Source organism: Eubalaena glacialis, chromosome 11 (genome assembly GCF_028564815.1).
Source record: "Eubalaena glacialis isolate mEubGla1 chromosome 11, mEubGla1.1.hap2.+ XY, whole genome shotgun sequence".
In the NCBI taxonomy this organism is placed as follows: Eukaryota; Metazoa; Chordata; class Mammalia; order Artiodactyla; family Balaenidae; genus Eubalaena; species Eubalaena glacialis.
Window position 1 is genome coordinate 41,552,237 of NC_083726.1, and position 17,649 is coordinate 41,569,885.

Genomic DNA, 17,649 nt, shown 5'->3' on the forward strand with positions numbered 1-17,649 from the left:
TATACTCTGGGGAATCAGACGGAGTCCTTTTCTCATAGAAGCAATATCTTTTTAAGTCTTTTATTTTATTAGACTCATGAACCAAGATCCAAGAATTGGATAGCTTTATTTTTAATTATTTCTCCACTTTCTACAGGGAACCAAAATATCCACATGTGACACCAGAGTGCCGATAAAGTCTTAGGCATCTAATCCAGTAATAAGTCTACACATAAAATAAACAGCTCTGCCAGGGTGACAACTGTTGGCCTTGTTCAACCTCTATCTGTCATTTGGGGGCAGAGGTGCCATTAAACCATTTTGTTTATGGCCATGTAATAATTCCCAGGCCAGTGGCCATTGAATTGGTGAATCTGGATAATAAGAACAACATGGAAAGGAAGGAGAGGAAACATAGTGTTAATTCTGTTCAATTTGGACTCAGGAGGATGTCCAGTGATGAGGAATTTTAAATAAAAAGAAAGAAGGAATAAAACAAGGGAAGGAAGGAAGAGGAATGAATGGATTAAGGGGTGAGAAGGTATAGGAAAGAAAGAAAGGAAGAGGATGGCAAAGGAGGGGATGGTAGGGAAGGGAAAGGAATGCAGAAGGGATGGAAGGAAAAGAAAAAAAGAAGGAAAAGTGAAGGTAGAAAATGGCACGTATTAAATTCCAGTATGAAAACTGTCACATAGACAAGTCAAGATGCATATCTACCATCGGTTTTAAGAATACAGGTCGATATTCAACCTGTTCATTTTTCTTCCACAGTATTCATGCCAGGTTAAAAAACACACACACAACAAATGCACACATTTAACATCTATAATAGAATCTTAGAGTTGGTGGGGACTTCAGAGATTGTCTTGGCTCACCTCTCAGCCAATGAGGGAAAACTCTTTGTGTCAGTAGCGAGGTGGCCATGGGTCTCTGCCTAAAACCTCCAAGATCGGAAAGGCTTCCTCCTCTCCAATAAGAGGTGACTCTTTCCAATATTAGGCCAATTAGGTCTCATTATAAAAACAATTCTGAGGACGAGTAATGATTTGCCCCCATTTAACTTCCACCCAGGGGTCTCAATGGCTCTGAAACCAAATGAATAATTTTATATCACTTTACCATGGCAGCCACTCAGAAAGACAAATGCTAATTTCTTCTTCAGCCAAACATTACTACACTGTTCATTATCCTTCATCCTGAATGGTTGCCAAAACAACCACCACTCTGCTGCCAGTCTGCAAATCTCTTCCTTTTAATTTACCAATTATTTGAATGATTGAAATATGCTTAATAACTGTATTATTATTTCAGATTTAGAAAGTACTGAAAAACTTCCCTAACTTCCCTGTGTGTGTGTACACACACACACACACACACACGGAATATTACTCAGCCATAAAAAAGAATGAAATAATGCCATCTGTAGCAACATGGATGACCTAGAGATTATCATACTAAGTGAAGTAGGTCAGAGAAAGACAAATATCATATGCTATCACTTATAGGTGGAATCTAAAAAAATGATACAAATGAACTTATTTACATAACAGAAACAGACTCACAGACAGAGAAAACAAACTTATGGTCACCAAAGGGGAAAGGTGGCAGAGGAGGGAGTAACATATACACGTTACTATATATAAAATAGATAAACAACAAGGACTTACTGTATAGCACAGGGAACTATACTCAATATTTAGTAATAACCTATAATGGGAAAATGATCTGAAAAGAATATATATGTGTGTGTGTGTGTGTGTGTGTATAACTGAATCACTTTGCTGTACACCTGAAATTAACACAACATTGTAAATCAACTATACTTCAATAAAAAAATAAATTAAAAAAAAGAAATAAGAATATGTTGTACCCTCACGCACATGGCATAAACTTTTCTAACCCTAATTCAAGTCATACAATTTCTAACCTCATAGATTAACATTATTTTAAAATTCAGAACTGTTAATAACCCTTAAGACTCTAATTATATTTTCTCTGGAAATTCTTCCCATCCTTCTCCTCATAAATATAACAGAGCATATTTGAGAAATGGCTAGAAAGAAGTCTACCTCTTATTTCCAAACAATCTGGCAGTATGCTGAAAGAAAAAGAAGGCTTTGTAATGAAAATCTTGAAGGGCAGAAAAAAATATCATTACAGTCAAAGGAAAGGCAGGGGTGAAGAAGAGATTTTACTTAAAATGGGCAAAAGTAACAGTGAAGGATGAGACCAAACTGGAGACACATTAAAGCTAATATTCAGTAGTTTATCTAAGATTTCACACAGTAGAGAAGCCTAAGATTCTAAGTGATGGTAAGAGAAAAGTCTTAAAGGAGAAAGTGCTGAGATGACTTTTATTGGAGGGAGTAAGGAAGGCAAGTCATTGCCCTTACAAAAGTGCCAAAAATACACCATTACAAGTTCCCTATCTCCCATCTCCTAGCCCCTTCCCTTAGGGAGAACTTTGACTTTGCAATCAAGCTGCATCTCAACTACTTGCCAATTGCATAATATTAGTAACACTGATATTTGAATTACTTTCAATATCTTTTTTACATAAACTTTAAGAACAGTGTATTTTCAGACATTCCATTTCACTCAGTATTTTTTAACACCTTCTTTATCTCCTTTTAAATTTCCTTCTTCCAATCCAACAGGCATCTTAGATCCTTGGATTCTTCCAGCTGAATCCATTGTCTGTTTATACAGCTTCCCTCATGTTTCAGAACCATTACCTCTCTCTCTCTCCATTGCTTTTTCTCCTCATGACATCTACTCATGACACTGCACCACTCATGACAATCAGACAAATGGACCTTTTCCTCCCAACACTTACTGAGCAAAACATAATTGCTGCCTCATTCATGTCAGGAAAGATAATAACCAAATCAAAATTTCTTGCAGCAAATGTTCTCAATGACCCACGAAAGGCAAGATAAAGTTAAATGCACTTACAACCCCCCTAAGGATTGCACAAGCCTGAAATATCCTGTAAATTTGTATCCAAAAGATGTCTAGAGAAATGGGGGCAGGGAGGGAATCACAACTGTGAAAAGGCCAAATGTAAAAGCGCAAATACCATTAAATATTTAGTAACAAATAAAAGTTAGCAGAAAAATGCACATGAGAAATTTAGTCACAAAAATGTATCCCCTTTCACTTTTATAATCTCAAAGCCAGCTATTATTCCTGAAAGAAGCCTCCTGTCAGACAAAATAGTAAGGGCTTACACACATTTTCCAGAATGGCATATGCTGCAATTTGCTTTGAGTTTTTAACATTAGTGCAAACTACTTTCTCTTTGCTTGTAACAACTCTTCTATCAGGACAGAGTAACAGGGTCAGTTCGGTGCTTTTGCGTTTTTACTTAATGGCAGACGGACCATTTAATCTGTGCGGTCCTGCCCTTACTTTTCAAGCTTTAATTACACACATTGTAATGAACACTGCCAGCCTTTGTCATCTTTTAGGAGGAAATCAAATTACATATGAATGAACCTGATTCACAGAGAATTATGTCCTCTACACCAGCTATATTACAAATGTTATTTTTTAGAGTACAGCTGCCTGATTTATTTGGAGAAGTCACCCTAATTTTGTGGATGACCCCAAAGGTGAGTTGGATAGAAAATTTTTCAACTCATCAGGTTAAACCAGACACTTTGGGGGAAAAATAGCAAAATATGGCTAACAGCTTTACCACTACCTTTTAAATATTCTCCTATATAGTTATAGCACAGACCCTAGTCTGTCTGATTTATTTAGGATATCCAAGAATAAAGAGTTGAACTCAGGGAACTCTGCCTAACAACTAACTTGGAAGAAGCCATTTTGAGTCAGAGGCAGAACCTAGTCAAGCACGTAGCAGAAATCCTGCAATTCTTGTGTGCTGTGGGCTTGGATATATTTACCAACTTAACATGCATCATTACTTAGGGAATTGCATTGCAATGCTTCATTATCCTGATATGATTATTCATATCAGAGCTATTTGAATAAACTCTTCCTCTTACTTTCTCATTTGCATCTTTGAATACTGGCATATGCTGGGGGAGAAAAAAGCCTTAAGGAGAATAATCCCATAAATAAATTAGCAGATGCTCAGTTTAAAAACCATGGAATACACAGACACCTATTGAGAGATGACCCTCTGACAGTAATGCTCCAAGTTATTTATGTACAAAAAGGCATATGTCATATACACACCCAGCCACAGCATGCTATAATTTAACAGAACAACCAACACATGCTTTCAGGGGACTTTACTCTGGTCATATCTTTGAAAATACTTACATAAGAGGTACTTAGAACAAGATAAATGCCACCATTTTCAAGGCAAAAGACAAATATTATTTGATTCTACCGTTTCAGAGGATCAAGAAACGAAAAAAGATTCTTAAGGATTAAGACTCCCCCTCTTGCCTTTGTACTGTATGCAGGGTTTTTTTTTTTTTTTTTTTTATGAGAAGCAGTTCATCACGGAAATCACACAATGGTGAAGAAGTAAATCTTCAGTGTCTGAGCACCTGGTGTATTCAGATTCAGAAATCACTATTCCCGCAACTGTGGAAACATTACTCTTTTAAAGCTAAACTAACAAGAAAAACTGAGCGATATTCACCTCTGCTGTCTCTCTAAGCTTTCTTCTTCTAAAGCTGGTTCACTAAGATTCCAGAAAATCTCATAAAACCTCTTGTAACAGGAGAGTCTACATAGAGAATAAAAACAAACCTATATTTGGCTTCAGTTGTATGAATCAGAAACAAAGGGATCACTGGTCTGGTTTAATTCTTTCGAATTTAATGAGTCCTATATGAAGTCCTTTGTGGAAATACACACTGACATAAAAGAGGATGTGGTCAATGGTTTAATGCTTATGACTTTTTGAAGAAGGCACCATATGATATAAATATGCTACAGTAGAGCGCTGAACTTAGATATAACAATTAAAACGTATACAGTTTAGCTATTCAGGCAGGTGGCAAAACTGAAGAATTACTTCAGACATTGTCATATCTAAGATTATTATCAGAAGTTACTCCTAAGAATCATGTCATCAAACAGGCCTACTTTGTAAAGTATCAGTTCACACTCATCTACATAGTAATTTAAATAGTTATAATGTACACACTCAGAAGTATTTTTTGCCAAACACTTCAAAAAAAAGTGATTGAGTAAAGCTGTCAGAAGAGGCCTCTGCATTTCAAGTATAACTAGAATGTACGGTACTTGTCACCGAGGTACAAACAAGGCCTTCTATTCAGACACCACTGAGGCAGCAGAAGAAACTTGACTGTACAAAAAATTTACCCACGAGGTTCTTTATTCTTCATTCCAAATCTGTGGTGAGGTCACCTTGAGGGAAGTTGAATAAATAGGCCCCGTTAATGACTAAGTAAAAAACAAATTTGGAGTTTTAAAACGTTAACACTTATTTATGGATGTCTAGAGTGTACTAGACTCCAGGCCAATAATGCCCAGGGCGGGTGGTTGCTATTTACTTTCTCCATATACACTTTACAACGAGTTCTCACAGTTCAGCTTTCTGAAGACAATCATTTCAAGAGACAAGGAATTTAAAACTGTTTTGAGTAACTACGGTTTGGAAAACATCAGTCAGAAGAACAGAAGCTATTTGGCTTAGGCAAAGAGGCAGCTTCTGAAAATTCCATCCTCCTTTTTAGGAGCAGACCCGACTTACCTAACAAGTCAGTGTAAAGGGCCTGTTCCAGGTCGCCCAGCATTGTCAGGATCACATCCTCGTCCAGAAGAGCTGTGCCTTCCCGCAGGCAGCTTTCTCCCTCCTCTTCGGCCCAGCCCCTGCCGGTGCTGCCAGGCCTGGGGGACACATTTTCCTCTTCGGACCGGCTGTCTTCATCACTCTCACCTTGCAAGCCTTTTCTGGAAGACCACTCTTCTAAGCTCTCCCTGCCTGCACGGCTGGCGGGCAGCAGGTTCCAGGCCCCCGGGCCACTGGTGTGGTACAGGGACTGCACGGACCTTGACAAGAATCTGGACAGCGAGCGCCTCTCTGCGTAGCTGGATTCTCTCTGGCTGGCCTTGGCGGCATTTCCAAACCAGTTGGAAATGCGCACAGTGGGTCGTCTCTCCCCCTCACTGGTGAGGGACAGATTGGTCAGAGACTTTTGCTTCTGAAGGCCAGCTCCCTTTGGCCTTACTTTGCTCTGAAACACAGAGAGTTCAGCCGGCCGCTGCATGACTCTCCTTACCGGCTTCTTCTCTTTCAATTGGACTTCATATTGTCTTTTCTGCACTGAGATGCCAACTGGCCCTTTTGGTTTTAATTGACACTTGCACTTCAATAAAAGCTCAGGCAAGGCTCAAACATCCACGTTAGATCCTAGAGCTATATAGTACAATCAATGAGTTGCCCACAATTCAGCTTGCCATGTCATGCCCCTCATCAGCAGTACTTACAAACATTTTGCTTGTATATATCGGAAGCAGAAAAGAGTTCATCAAAGACACTGCTCCAGCTGAAAAGTAGCACAGGAAGCCAACTACGTTTTCCAGTCTTTATCCAATCACGTGTCTCAGCAGGGCGATGGGTCCACATTTCCCTCTATCGCTTCTGTATTCCCAAACGCGAGGTAGTGAAGCACCAGCGATGTCTCTGGCTTTGCTTTTTTTCCCTGCCTCTCACCAGCCCTTCACGGATCTATCTGGGTCTGCAGCCCTTTACTCTAGAGGAACTGACAAGGTGCAGCATATAGAGCCTCCACATCAGAGCCCCGTAAGAGCAGATTAAGCACTGAAGCCAGCCCTGCACGCGCCTCTCGTGTTTTAGTATTCCACCTGCATTCTCAGATCTATGGCTCTTCCTTGCTGCAGTGGATGCTGCTGGCTGCCATGGCAGCAAACATCCTGCTAAATTAAAACAGAGGCACAGAAGCGGCTGTCCAGCCTAGCATGCCACAGGTTTCAAAGCCAAGCCTGAATGAGATGCTACACGATTAACCCTATGCATGTCTAAATCACTCTCGGCTACCCCGCCTCAGATACGGAGAGACACACACACACACACACACACTACATACACACTCACTCACATACATAACACACACTCCACGACACTGAGAATGACAGACTAATTCTCTAGAGCTGCAGGCAGCTGAAGCAGGCAGATCTGTCTTCTGAATGTTGGGATTTGTGCTGTAAAAGCACAAATCAAATTCAAGAGTGTAAAGGACCTAAAAAACGGAGCATGACACTCTCCACCGGCAGACAGATAATGCTTTAAAGGGAAAGACTTCACCTCCTCTTTTAAAGAACAAATCCAAGGGCTTTTTATTCTGAAGATATTTAGTACAATCTTAATCTGACAATAAAAATCAAGATTTATTCCTATACAAAAATAGCGCAAAAAAAAACCTCAAAAGGTTTTTTTTCTTTTTTCTTTTTGAGAAAGAATATTTTCACTCAAAGCGTATAATTGAAAGTTGATGGCCAAGCGTGTTGAAGATAATGATGTGACAAAAACCATAAAATGTATATTATGTTTTCTGACATAGAGCATTTTTCTTAGTCTATTCCATAAACCTATTACTATATAATCAGCTCTTTAACATTTTGATAAAAAGCAGAAAACCTAAAGGGTAAATTTCTTATATTTATCTTGTACTGGTTATAATTACCATCCTGAAATTCTGATTTTAGGAAAACTTTTAAAACACTTATCAGGTATAGTAGAGACCATGCACCACTGAGAGCTAATGAGAAGAGCATCGAGGAAAAGCTTTTCAGATTTTTCTACCCATAAACATTCCTCACTAAAAGGGGGCAGCATGGAGAAATAGATGAAAATATTTGTGTCATTTAAATTGATATAATTCCCTAGCGTTTTCTGAGCTAATATCATCAAATTAATTCTGAATTTTCACCTCCTGTTGCTAACTTCAGCTAAGGGGGAATGCTCAGTCTCTTAACTATGTAAATTAGCATTATAATGTACACTGCCTATACCTTTACATATGGTAACAACTTGCTTTGCAAAGTTAATTATTCCTTATGCTCAAGCTCAAGGGTGTATGTAAAAGGGAATTAGATGGAAAGAAGGGCAATCATTTGTGATAAAAATTTTTGCAATTAAACAAACCTGTGAATTATGAATACTGATTCTCAATTCTTCATTCTTCAAAAATAAATTATGTTTATATAAAATGTGCTTAAATAAAACGAGGGTACAAAGGCTGAATCATAGAAACTGACAATTATCCTTCTAAAAACATCATTTTATAAAGTGTTTTTCAAAAGATCAAAATGCTACCCCACTTTGGATTTTTTCTTCATTTGGAGTTACTGTGATCCGGTAAATCAGCAGATTAGAAGACTAGAGTAAATTTGTTAAGGTTATGAAACTTTCGTGTGTTTGATATGTATTACACTAAAGGACACATGTAGCATCCTCTAAAGTCTTACAGATTCACAAAGAATGGAATTCTTATGCCTTAGGCATCAAAAGTTAAACTTGAGCATTATAAGTGAAAGCAATAATGATGCCCTCTCCTTATACAAGGATACTTGTGTACCAGTCAGCTTAGACCACTGGTTCTCAAACTTGAATGTTCAGAACCTCTCCGAGGGTTTAATACAACGTAGCCTGCTGGGCCCCAGCCCCATCTCTACTCATTCAGTCGGTCTGAAAGGGGCTTGAGACTCTGCATCTCTAACACATTCCCAGGTGATATAGATACCGCTAGCTCTCGAACCCCACTTTGAGAACTTCTAGGGTGAGACTAGAGACTAGTGGTTTTCAACTGGGTCCTCCCGAGGGGACATTCAGCAGTATCAGGAGATAGTTTTGGTTGTCACAAAGGGGGGTGTGGTGCTTCTGACATCTGAGAGTAGAAGCCAATGATACTGCTATACACCCTATAATGATAGGAACCCCACTCCCCAAACAAAGAATCATGCAGACTACATGTTGATAGCTCCAAGGTTGAGAAATTCTGGCTTGGACTACATTATATTGTATTTACAAATGATTTAGAAATTTCAGTGGCTTACAGAAACAAAGATGCACTTTGCTCACATTAATGTCTACTCTATGTTGGCTGCAGCTCTGATCCAGGTACCCTTTATACAAAGACCCATATTGAAAGAGCAACTTCAGTCTAGGATATGTTGATATCATGATAGAGGGAAAAAGAGATAAGAAATCTAAGCTTCTGCTCAAGAATGGCCCATGTCATTTTTCCACTCACAGGTCATTGGTCAAATGAAATCACATGGTCCATTCTGATTCAGTGGGGCAAAAAGTATAACACACCTGTAGGGGTGAATTTAGGAAGGGACTAAGTCCAGTGGAGATAGCAGCGAGGGGCTGGCTATTTTGAAGATATAACCCGAACAGAGAAAAGCACCAAAAGGGCATTTTTGCTTGTTTCTTTGTTTAAAGATATTGTCAACTTGTAGTTATAGTAGTTTTTCCCCTGGGAACAACTACATGGGTCCTTAAGTTTACCTTGAACAACAGCAGGGAACCCAATTATTGCTTCTCTAGAGGCAGTTATCTCTGCTTGCTTTGGGTGTACATTCATACATGGGTGTATTTATACTTACTTGTATTCAATCGTTTATTTATTTATTTTTTAAAAATAGATTATTTATTTATTTTATTTTTGGCTGTGTTGGGTCTTTGTTGCTGCGCGCAGGCTTCCTCTAGTTGCGGCGAACGGGGGCTACTCTTCGTTGTGGTGCGCGGGCTTCTCATTGCAGTGGCTTCTCTTGCTGTGGAGCACAGGCTCTAGGCGCGCGGGCTTCAGCAGTTGTGGCGCGCGGGCTTCAGCAGTTGTGGCTCGCGGGCTCCAGAGCGCAGGCTCAGAAATGTATGTTACACAAGGTGGAGGAGGAAGCCTCGGTGTATGAGACAAACACGCCCAATCAATACTGAAAATGTGAATCGCTCTAATTTACCCAAGACCTCACATAAAGTAGAGCTACTATAATGTTCTGAAAAGGAATGCTTTTGAGCTCTTTAGTAAACAGAATTACAAAGTAGCTATTTAAGTAAAAGATCTAAACTGATTTAAAATGACCTGAGCTTGATCATCTTAATCTTTATAAACATCCAAGAAAAAGGCAAAATAAGTGATCATTTACAAAGGTCTTAAATACCAAATATTTCCCATTATTCAATATAAAGTCTGGGAAGTCAGAAAAAAACACATGTAACCATTAGTTTATCTCTCTGTTCAACTTAAATTCTTACTTCTAAAATGATTTCCTGAATTCATCCAATTATTTAATTACTTTATTACAAATGACATATTGGCTTCACTGATTCTGATTCAGTCTGGCATCTATCACCATTTTTCAGTGTTGAAAAGGTTAAAGGTTAAAAAGTGGATAAAGGTTAAAAAGTGGATTAAATAAATGTCATACATGTTGGTAGACAGTCTTATGCAAAACAAGGGGCATGTGTGAACCTTTGTATTAAAAAACATCTAAAAACTTTCTGAATGATTCCAATGGAATGAAAAACAAAGCTCACTTTGCATTTGGCAGGATCTCTTGGCACTTGATGAAAGGGATGGTCTCTGAAGCCAAATTCTTTTTGTCAATGAATGAGAGAATAAAACCCAAGCCAAAGCAGTAAAATCTAAACCATCAATTCAGCTGGACTTGTAATATTGAGGTCATGGCATGAATCTTAAGGATAGGCTGGAAGCAAGAAGCTCACTTGATCTTTGTCACAAATTATATAATGCATATCACCTGACTGTAATAATTAATAGAACCACCATCATCAGATTGGGTAAATATCACAGTTTCCTCCCTAAGAACATGACAAATAATGGGAAACTTGAGAGAGATACATAAAGACTTTGGAGGGATAAAAGTTCTCCAAATTGTAAAAGTCTTGAGTTTTCTCCAGCATATGCCATTTTATTGTGTAACGCATTTCTGATACTTATCTTCACAACACAATTTAACTACGTTTTTAACTTCTGCTACCATTTAGTCATGAAGACACTGTTCTTATAAATTCAAATGAGTTACTGCAGAGAGGAAATGTAAAGAGCTAAGCCTCCTAACAAATCTGCTTTTCAATGTGAACTATTCAAGTTTGCTCCTTAACAGTATCATAGAACTTTACATGTCATGCATCTCACAGGTCATGCAATAGGGATGCTTTTCACATTTGTTTAAGTACAAAAAGGGATTTCCCTGGGTAACACAACAGAAAAGTGCAGGGAAGGAGGGAGACAGAGTCTCTGACGTGGCTTGTTCAGGGGCTCAGACATTTTCTGCAAAGACCTTGAGCTAATATTCTTCTGCTTTAGGTTCTGTTTTCTCTATGTTTGTTTCACTCGAGGGTGAAGGTAACTGCCAGCAGCTCCAAGCTTTCTTCTGATTAGCTTCAGGTCTAGTGGAAAAACGGAGTGTCTCTTTCCTAACAGCCAGGAAAAGTTCTGAGACAGATTCTCATTGGTTCTGATTGAACTGAATTGGGTCAGTTGTCCACTCCTGAAAGAGTCACTGTGGTCAACGGAATGGGTTGTTCTGATTGGATCTGCTTGGGTCAATTTCATTTGAACTACGTGAACAGAGACTGATGGGGCTATGGTTCCCCAAAAGAAAATCAAGGGGCTATTACTAGCAGATGCAGCAATGGATGCTGGTCAGGCAAAACTATACCAGGACATCAAGGTACGTCAACTGTGAAGCCAATGGTGTTTAATATACAGAGCTTCTAACTTGGTTGAGCCAATGTAACTTTGTATTTTTTAAATTATTTCCAGGCTCCTCCAAATTGTATAGGCTTCAAACATTCACAAAACCTGGATCTTATCCAGCCAAGACTAACTCCATCAGAGTTCTCTATTATTTATGCTATTTCACTTGGGGAACAGGACAGATTTGCTCCCCACTGAGGTCCCCACAGCAACCTTTAACAATACGGCTTCAACAGTAGCACTGGCATTGAAACTGGCATTGAAAATCATTGAGCTACCAAAATTCCAAATGTACCCGGTTTTACAATAAGAAACAGACAAAAATAACAAGTAAAACTTTTTTTCAAATTACTTCCATTGAAGTTGTTTCTTCCTGAAATATTATTTCCTGATTTCTTTAGCCATTCGAATTCTACTATACACATGCGTGATCTTCTTTTAAGCCCTGTATAAATCTTTACAGTTAAATTAGTTGTTCCCATAAATCTAGTAATTCAATTATTTGTGGTGTTAAAGTTTATTTGTCTCTTATTCCTCCATAGGAGAACTCATGTCTTAGTCATGTTTGTTTTCCCAATCCTTGGCATGCTTGGCATTTATAACGTACCTGGCAATGATTACTGAAAAGATGGATGGAAGAATAAAACCGTATCTCACAATAATCCTGAGTTTACTAAGCATCACTATAGTCACCTCACAAAAAAGGGAACTAAGGGACAATGCAAACAACAAAATAATGGCAGTGCAGAGGCCAGGATTAATTTTTTCTACTTCCTAGAACACTTACCTGCTCATATCTCATGCTGTCTTTGAAGAAATATTCTAAGGGCTAGTCTAAGGCGTGGCATTAAATTCAAGTGTGTATGTGGTTTGTTGTTTCCCTAGCAGCCAGAATATAGTAGCAACAAGAGAAATTAGAAAGAGAAAGAAAGCTGTGGAAGGGGTCAAGGAAAGTTGTTTTGTTTTGTTTTAAATTAAGATTGCAGAGATGGCAGCATCCTGTGGGCTAAACAGAGTGGTTTGGTATAGAGGGAGATAAGGTAGAAAAGAAAGTAATCCAAGGAAAAGTTAAGTAAATAGGTATAAAATGCTGTACATGGGTAGATATGGTGGCAGGGGTTTGTGAAATTCTTTTCTCTCTGCTTAAATTTTTTTTAGTGACATCAACATCAAGGTCATCAGTTCAGAGAAAGGATGGGAGAAGTGGCACTGTAGCTTTGAAAAGAAGAGATAAGGTATAAAATTGTCATCTAAGAACAATCTCAAGTTCTTAGATGACAAAAAAAGAGTAAATGCGCCAGAGAAATACAGAATGATTGCCGGGCAGCATTAATTACTCACTTGAAGTTGGTGGTCATGAATGTAAAGCGAATCGCATCAACACGTGATGTGTTTTTCTCCAGGTTCATTCATTGCTGGTATGGACTAGGTGGAGACCTGAATGTTACTAGGTCTGTGGTTTCATCCAATGAGAACAATGAAGTGAAAGAGGTGTAAGGGAGTAAAGGGTATATGTAAAAGTAAAATCACATTCAGTCACTACAGGAATTCATCTGATTAAGGAAGGAAGAAAGGATATGTAGAGTTTGGTGAGGGTAAGTAAATGGTGGTGGGATCAATAAACTGGAAATCTTAGTAGAACCAGTGTCAGAGTCAGAGAATGAAAGGAAGGGCATTGAAAGGATAGGAGGATGTCATCAGCAAGAGTGGGGTGCATGGAAGTGAGATTATAGAGAAGCTGCAGATTCCGACAGTGCCCAGATGTAGGGTACGAACAGGAGAATAAGTAGCTCAAGGAGGGATTAGAAGGCAAGATCATTAGAAGAAAGGCCAGGGTATGCCAGCTCTGCTCTTGTCACTGGCCTACTTCCCTATGACTGTCATCCTCTCACCACTGGTCTACCAGTATACTCTCATCTACGTTCTCCAATTATGGTACTCAATTTATAGCTTTCTAATCATAAATATCTTTCTTTCATGAAATCTCAAGTTTGCATTGAGAGAAATTTTCAGTACTCCACTATAGACTCATTTTAAACAAATGATCGTAGGAATGACATAACCAGATAAGCCTCATTTCAGCACTTATGTGCTGTTTTCTTTCTTTTATTCCTATCTAAATCATAGATTCAAATCTATGATTCTATATCAATACTTATTGACATAAATTAATATTATACCTTTTAATAAATCCATCAGACTACTGTGTTATGTTAAAGTCTAGTTTATTCTTCACTTTCAAATATTCTATTAAAAATCAGAACATTAAATGGAAATTAAAAATGTTTTTTTTCCAGTTTTATTGAGATATAATTGGCATGTAGCAGTGTATTAGTTTAAGGTGTATAACATAATGATGTGACTTACATAAATGGAAATATTAACTGGAAGTATAAAAAATGATTAAATGGTCAAAAGAATAAGAAACTGGAGGAAAAAAGATCAAACATGGGTTACCGATTCAATCAGAGATACTAAGCGATATACTAATTTCAGAAAAACAAGGTTTCTTTGTGAAAATCACATAAAAATTAGAATTCAAAGTGTACTTAAACGCATTTTCTCCTACAGATTTAAGCTCTAGTATTTTTGTAGGCATATTGATACTAATTGAAGACATGCATGAGTAAAGAAATGTGTGAAACGTTCCACACTATGTTTAAATAATATCTAGTCACAATACAGATATATATCATCATTCACCAAGGGGCTATCTGGAGCTATGGAAAACCAACACTTTCTCCAAGTGCTTGAAGGATCTACAAGTATCCCTATAGCTATGCCTTGGCATTACCATTTCTGCCCTTACCCTGAACTGGCCCACTGTAATCTCCACTTGAAAACTCTGAAGCCTATGATACCACTGATGTTAATTCCAAAAGGAACCCTTGGGATGTTGTGCTGTCATTGTTGTCAATATCCATTGATGGATACTGCAGTAACTGCTAATGCTTGCCAAAGTGTTTCAAGTCTGCTGAAGTGAGGAAGTTTCTTAACCTTCAAATTTGTGATATGGCTACGCTCATGAGCTTCAGAGCAATACTTTGAGTTCTAGGAGTACTATAGTAATTTTTAAAATTGAAATAGTTCTTTTAGTTTTTTCCTTAGCAATATACAAGGGCTGAGCCAGAGATTTATTGGACCAAAAGACATACCTCTACTGCCATGCATTCTTATACTTGGAAACACATAAAATGTTCTTAAACTGTCTTTCCCCTTAGAAGCAGTATATCACGTTAAGAGCCTACTTAGTTCCTATATTATATATTATATAGGTCCATATGGACCTATATATAATAAAATTATACCAGAGGCCTTCCATATGTGTCTAGGCTTATCTGGATCCTAGGAAAAATAGTGGACTAAAGCTGAGAATCCGACAAATTGGGTCTGGAGCATGTATATGTCATTTTTCTTACATTATTATATATATAATGAAATATTTCCATAATTACATTTTCCCCAGAACACACATTTGGAGCCACTGTGTAGAAATGTTCAAAATAACACAGAATTGTAGACAGAGCAGGGTTGGAGGCCTTGGAAATTTTACATTGCCATCTGATCATTAATATTTTTTTAAATCTCTAGATATATTCAAGAACTGCCTTATTAACAATAGAAGATTCTCCAGGTCTTCCCTGATAGTATTCATCTAGACTGAGGGCAACCATGACTTAAAATCTCAGCCTCTGAGAGCACTACCATTCTTAACAGAATTCATTACAGAGCAACAAAGAGACCATTCTAAGCAGAATAGTCAAATACCTAAGCATCTCTGAAGCATGAAATGTACACAGTCTATTTATGCCTAAGGGAAAACAGTATAACATAAATATGATTTAATAAAAAGACTTATGGAGAGATTATAAAAATTCTGAGTTTGACCTACCCACCAATCAGGTCACTTACCAGATATCTCCTCTAGGCACTGCTTAGCTGTCTTACTGTATGACAAATCCATCTTAGTAGGACTGGTACAGGAATCGGCAGATGGTAAAGAGGTACCTTCATTTTCTGAATGTGCTCTGAAATTAACCAAGAAGACAGAAATACCAATTGCTGTCACCAGCGACTCATCAAAGTTCTCTAGTACAAGAAGAAATCAATGTATTAAAAGTTTTCTGTGAAGGTAAGTCAGCATTTCTTTATGTCTGGGACATTCCAAAGCTGTCTATCTACAGGAGAATTTCCTTACTTTTCATGTACAACCTAAGTTGTAGTGAGGTATTAAATCAGATTTCTTAGACTTTCCTAAGTTTGAAAGCTTGTAATTACCAATAATTGACTGCACTTATTTTGGGCAAAAGACTTGAAAAGATTCTATTTTTTTGCTGTCTTAGAGGAAGTCTGGCTAAACTGTGTTCTTCTGAGAATAATAAAAGCACTGAAAACACCCCTAAAATTATTTTTTCCATGCACATTCTATAAAATATATCCTAAAATACAAAGTATAAGTAAAATAAATATTGACTTTGCTATGGGCTATAAATGTCACTATGATGTCTTGATTTCAGAAAAATTAAAGTCAATCAAAAACAAATTCTCATTCTGACAACCCCCTTTTATAATATGCTTTATAGTTGTGTATATATGTTCATGGGTATGTATTTGTGTGTGTGATTAACATGTAAAGAGTAGGTCTAATCAAATAAAAAGCACTCCACAGAGGGACTGCATACTTTCTGATATTCCAATCTTCATGCATTGCTTCTTCCTTTTATGCACAGGCAAACATTTTAAGAGGCACTATCTTTCCTTATGCAGCTTCAAATCTACATTTGCTCAAAAACACCACATCTTTAGAAAGTCCACAGTATGAACTACAAGAGAAAGAAGGAGACAAGACAATACAAGACAATACAGCATTGTACACTGGACTTTGTTCTTTAGAGTTATCTCATTTGCTTGGAGTCCCATTCCTAGTACTGCGTTTGGACCATGGCAAGTGATCACTAAATATTTCTTACTTTAAAAAAATCTAAAGAGAATATTTATATGTGAAAGAAAAATTCAGTATATCTTTAAATCAATTTTCACTTAATATGTTACTTTTATTCTAAATCCTGGTTTTGTTTGAGAGAAAATAAAGTGTAATCATTGATGCCAGAAATATTTTCTATTTATCTGATGGATCTAAAAACTCTGAAACGCTCATTAGGATTTTAATAAATCATGGAAAACTATATGCTGTATGTATGTATGTACATAGGAATTGACATATTAAAAGAAAGATAGAGCCATGCAAGAATTCATACAAAGCTGTGCCTTGACCTCCAGTGATTTCTGGCAGACATTCCTAGCTTAAAACTAAATAACTTAACTTAAAACTAAATATAAGGAAAAAGGAGAAGTAACCACGGACACTGCAGAAATACAAACGATCATGAGAGATTACTACAAGCAACTCTATGCCAATAAAATGGACAACCTGGAAGAAATGGACAAATTCTTAGAAATGCACAACCTGCCGAGACTGAACCAGGAAGAAATAGAAAATATGAACAAACCAATCACAAGCACTGAAATTGAAACTGTGATTAAAAATCTTCCAACAAACAAAAGCCCAGAACCACATGGCTTCACAGGTGAATTCGATCAAACATTTAGAGAAGAGCTAACACCTATCCTTCTCAAACTCTTCCAAAATATAGCAGAGGGAGGAACACTCCTCAACTCATTCTACGAGGCCACCATCACCCTGATACCAAAACCAGACAAAGATGTCACAAAGAAAGAAAACTACAGGCCAATATCACTGATGAACATAGATGCAAAAATCCTCAACAAAATACTAGCAAGCAGAATCCAACAGCACATTAAAAGGATCATACACCATGATCAAGTGGGGTTTATTCCAGGAATGCGAGGATTCTTTAATATATGCAAATCAATCAACGTGATACACCATATTAACAAATTGAAGGAGAAAAACCATATGATCATCTCAATAGATGCAGAGAAAGCTTTC

The 17,649-nt window shown here is 37.6% G+C and overlaps 1 protein-coding gene across 4 annotated transcripts in view; it reads right to left on the minus strand.

The window, feature by feature from the left end:
* NAV3 (neuron navigator 3) overlaps positions 1-17,649 on the minus strand; it is a 580,735-nt gene that overhangs the window by 151,081 nt on the left and 412,005 nt on the right. For all 4 annotated transcript variants that reach the window (XM_061206367.1, XM_061206364.1, XM_061206366.1 and 1 more), the window contains one exon: positions 15,591-15,706. In XM_061206367.1, coding sequence (XP_061062350.1) covers positions 15,591-15,706 — 116 coding nt within the window. The remainder of the gene's footprint in view (positions 1-15,590; positions 15,707-17,649) is intronic.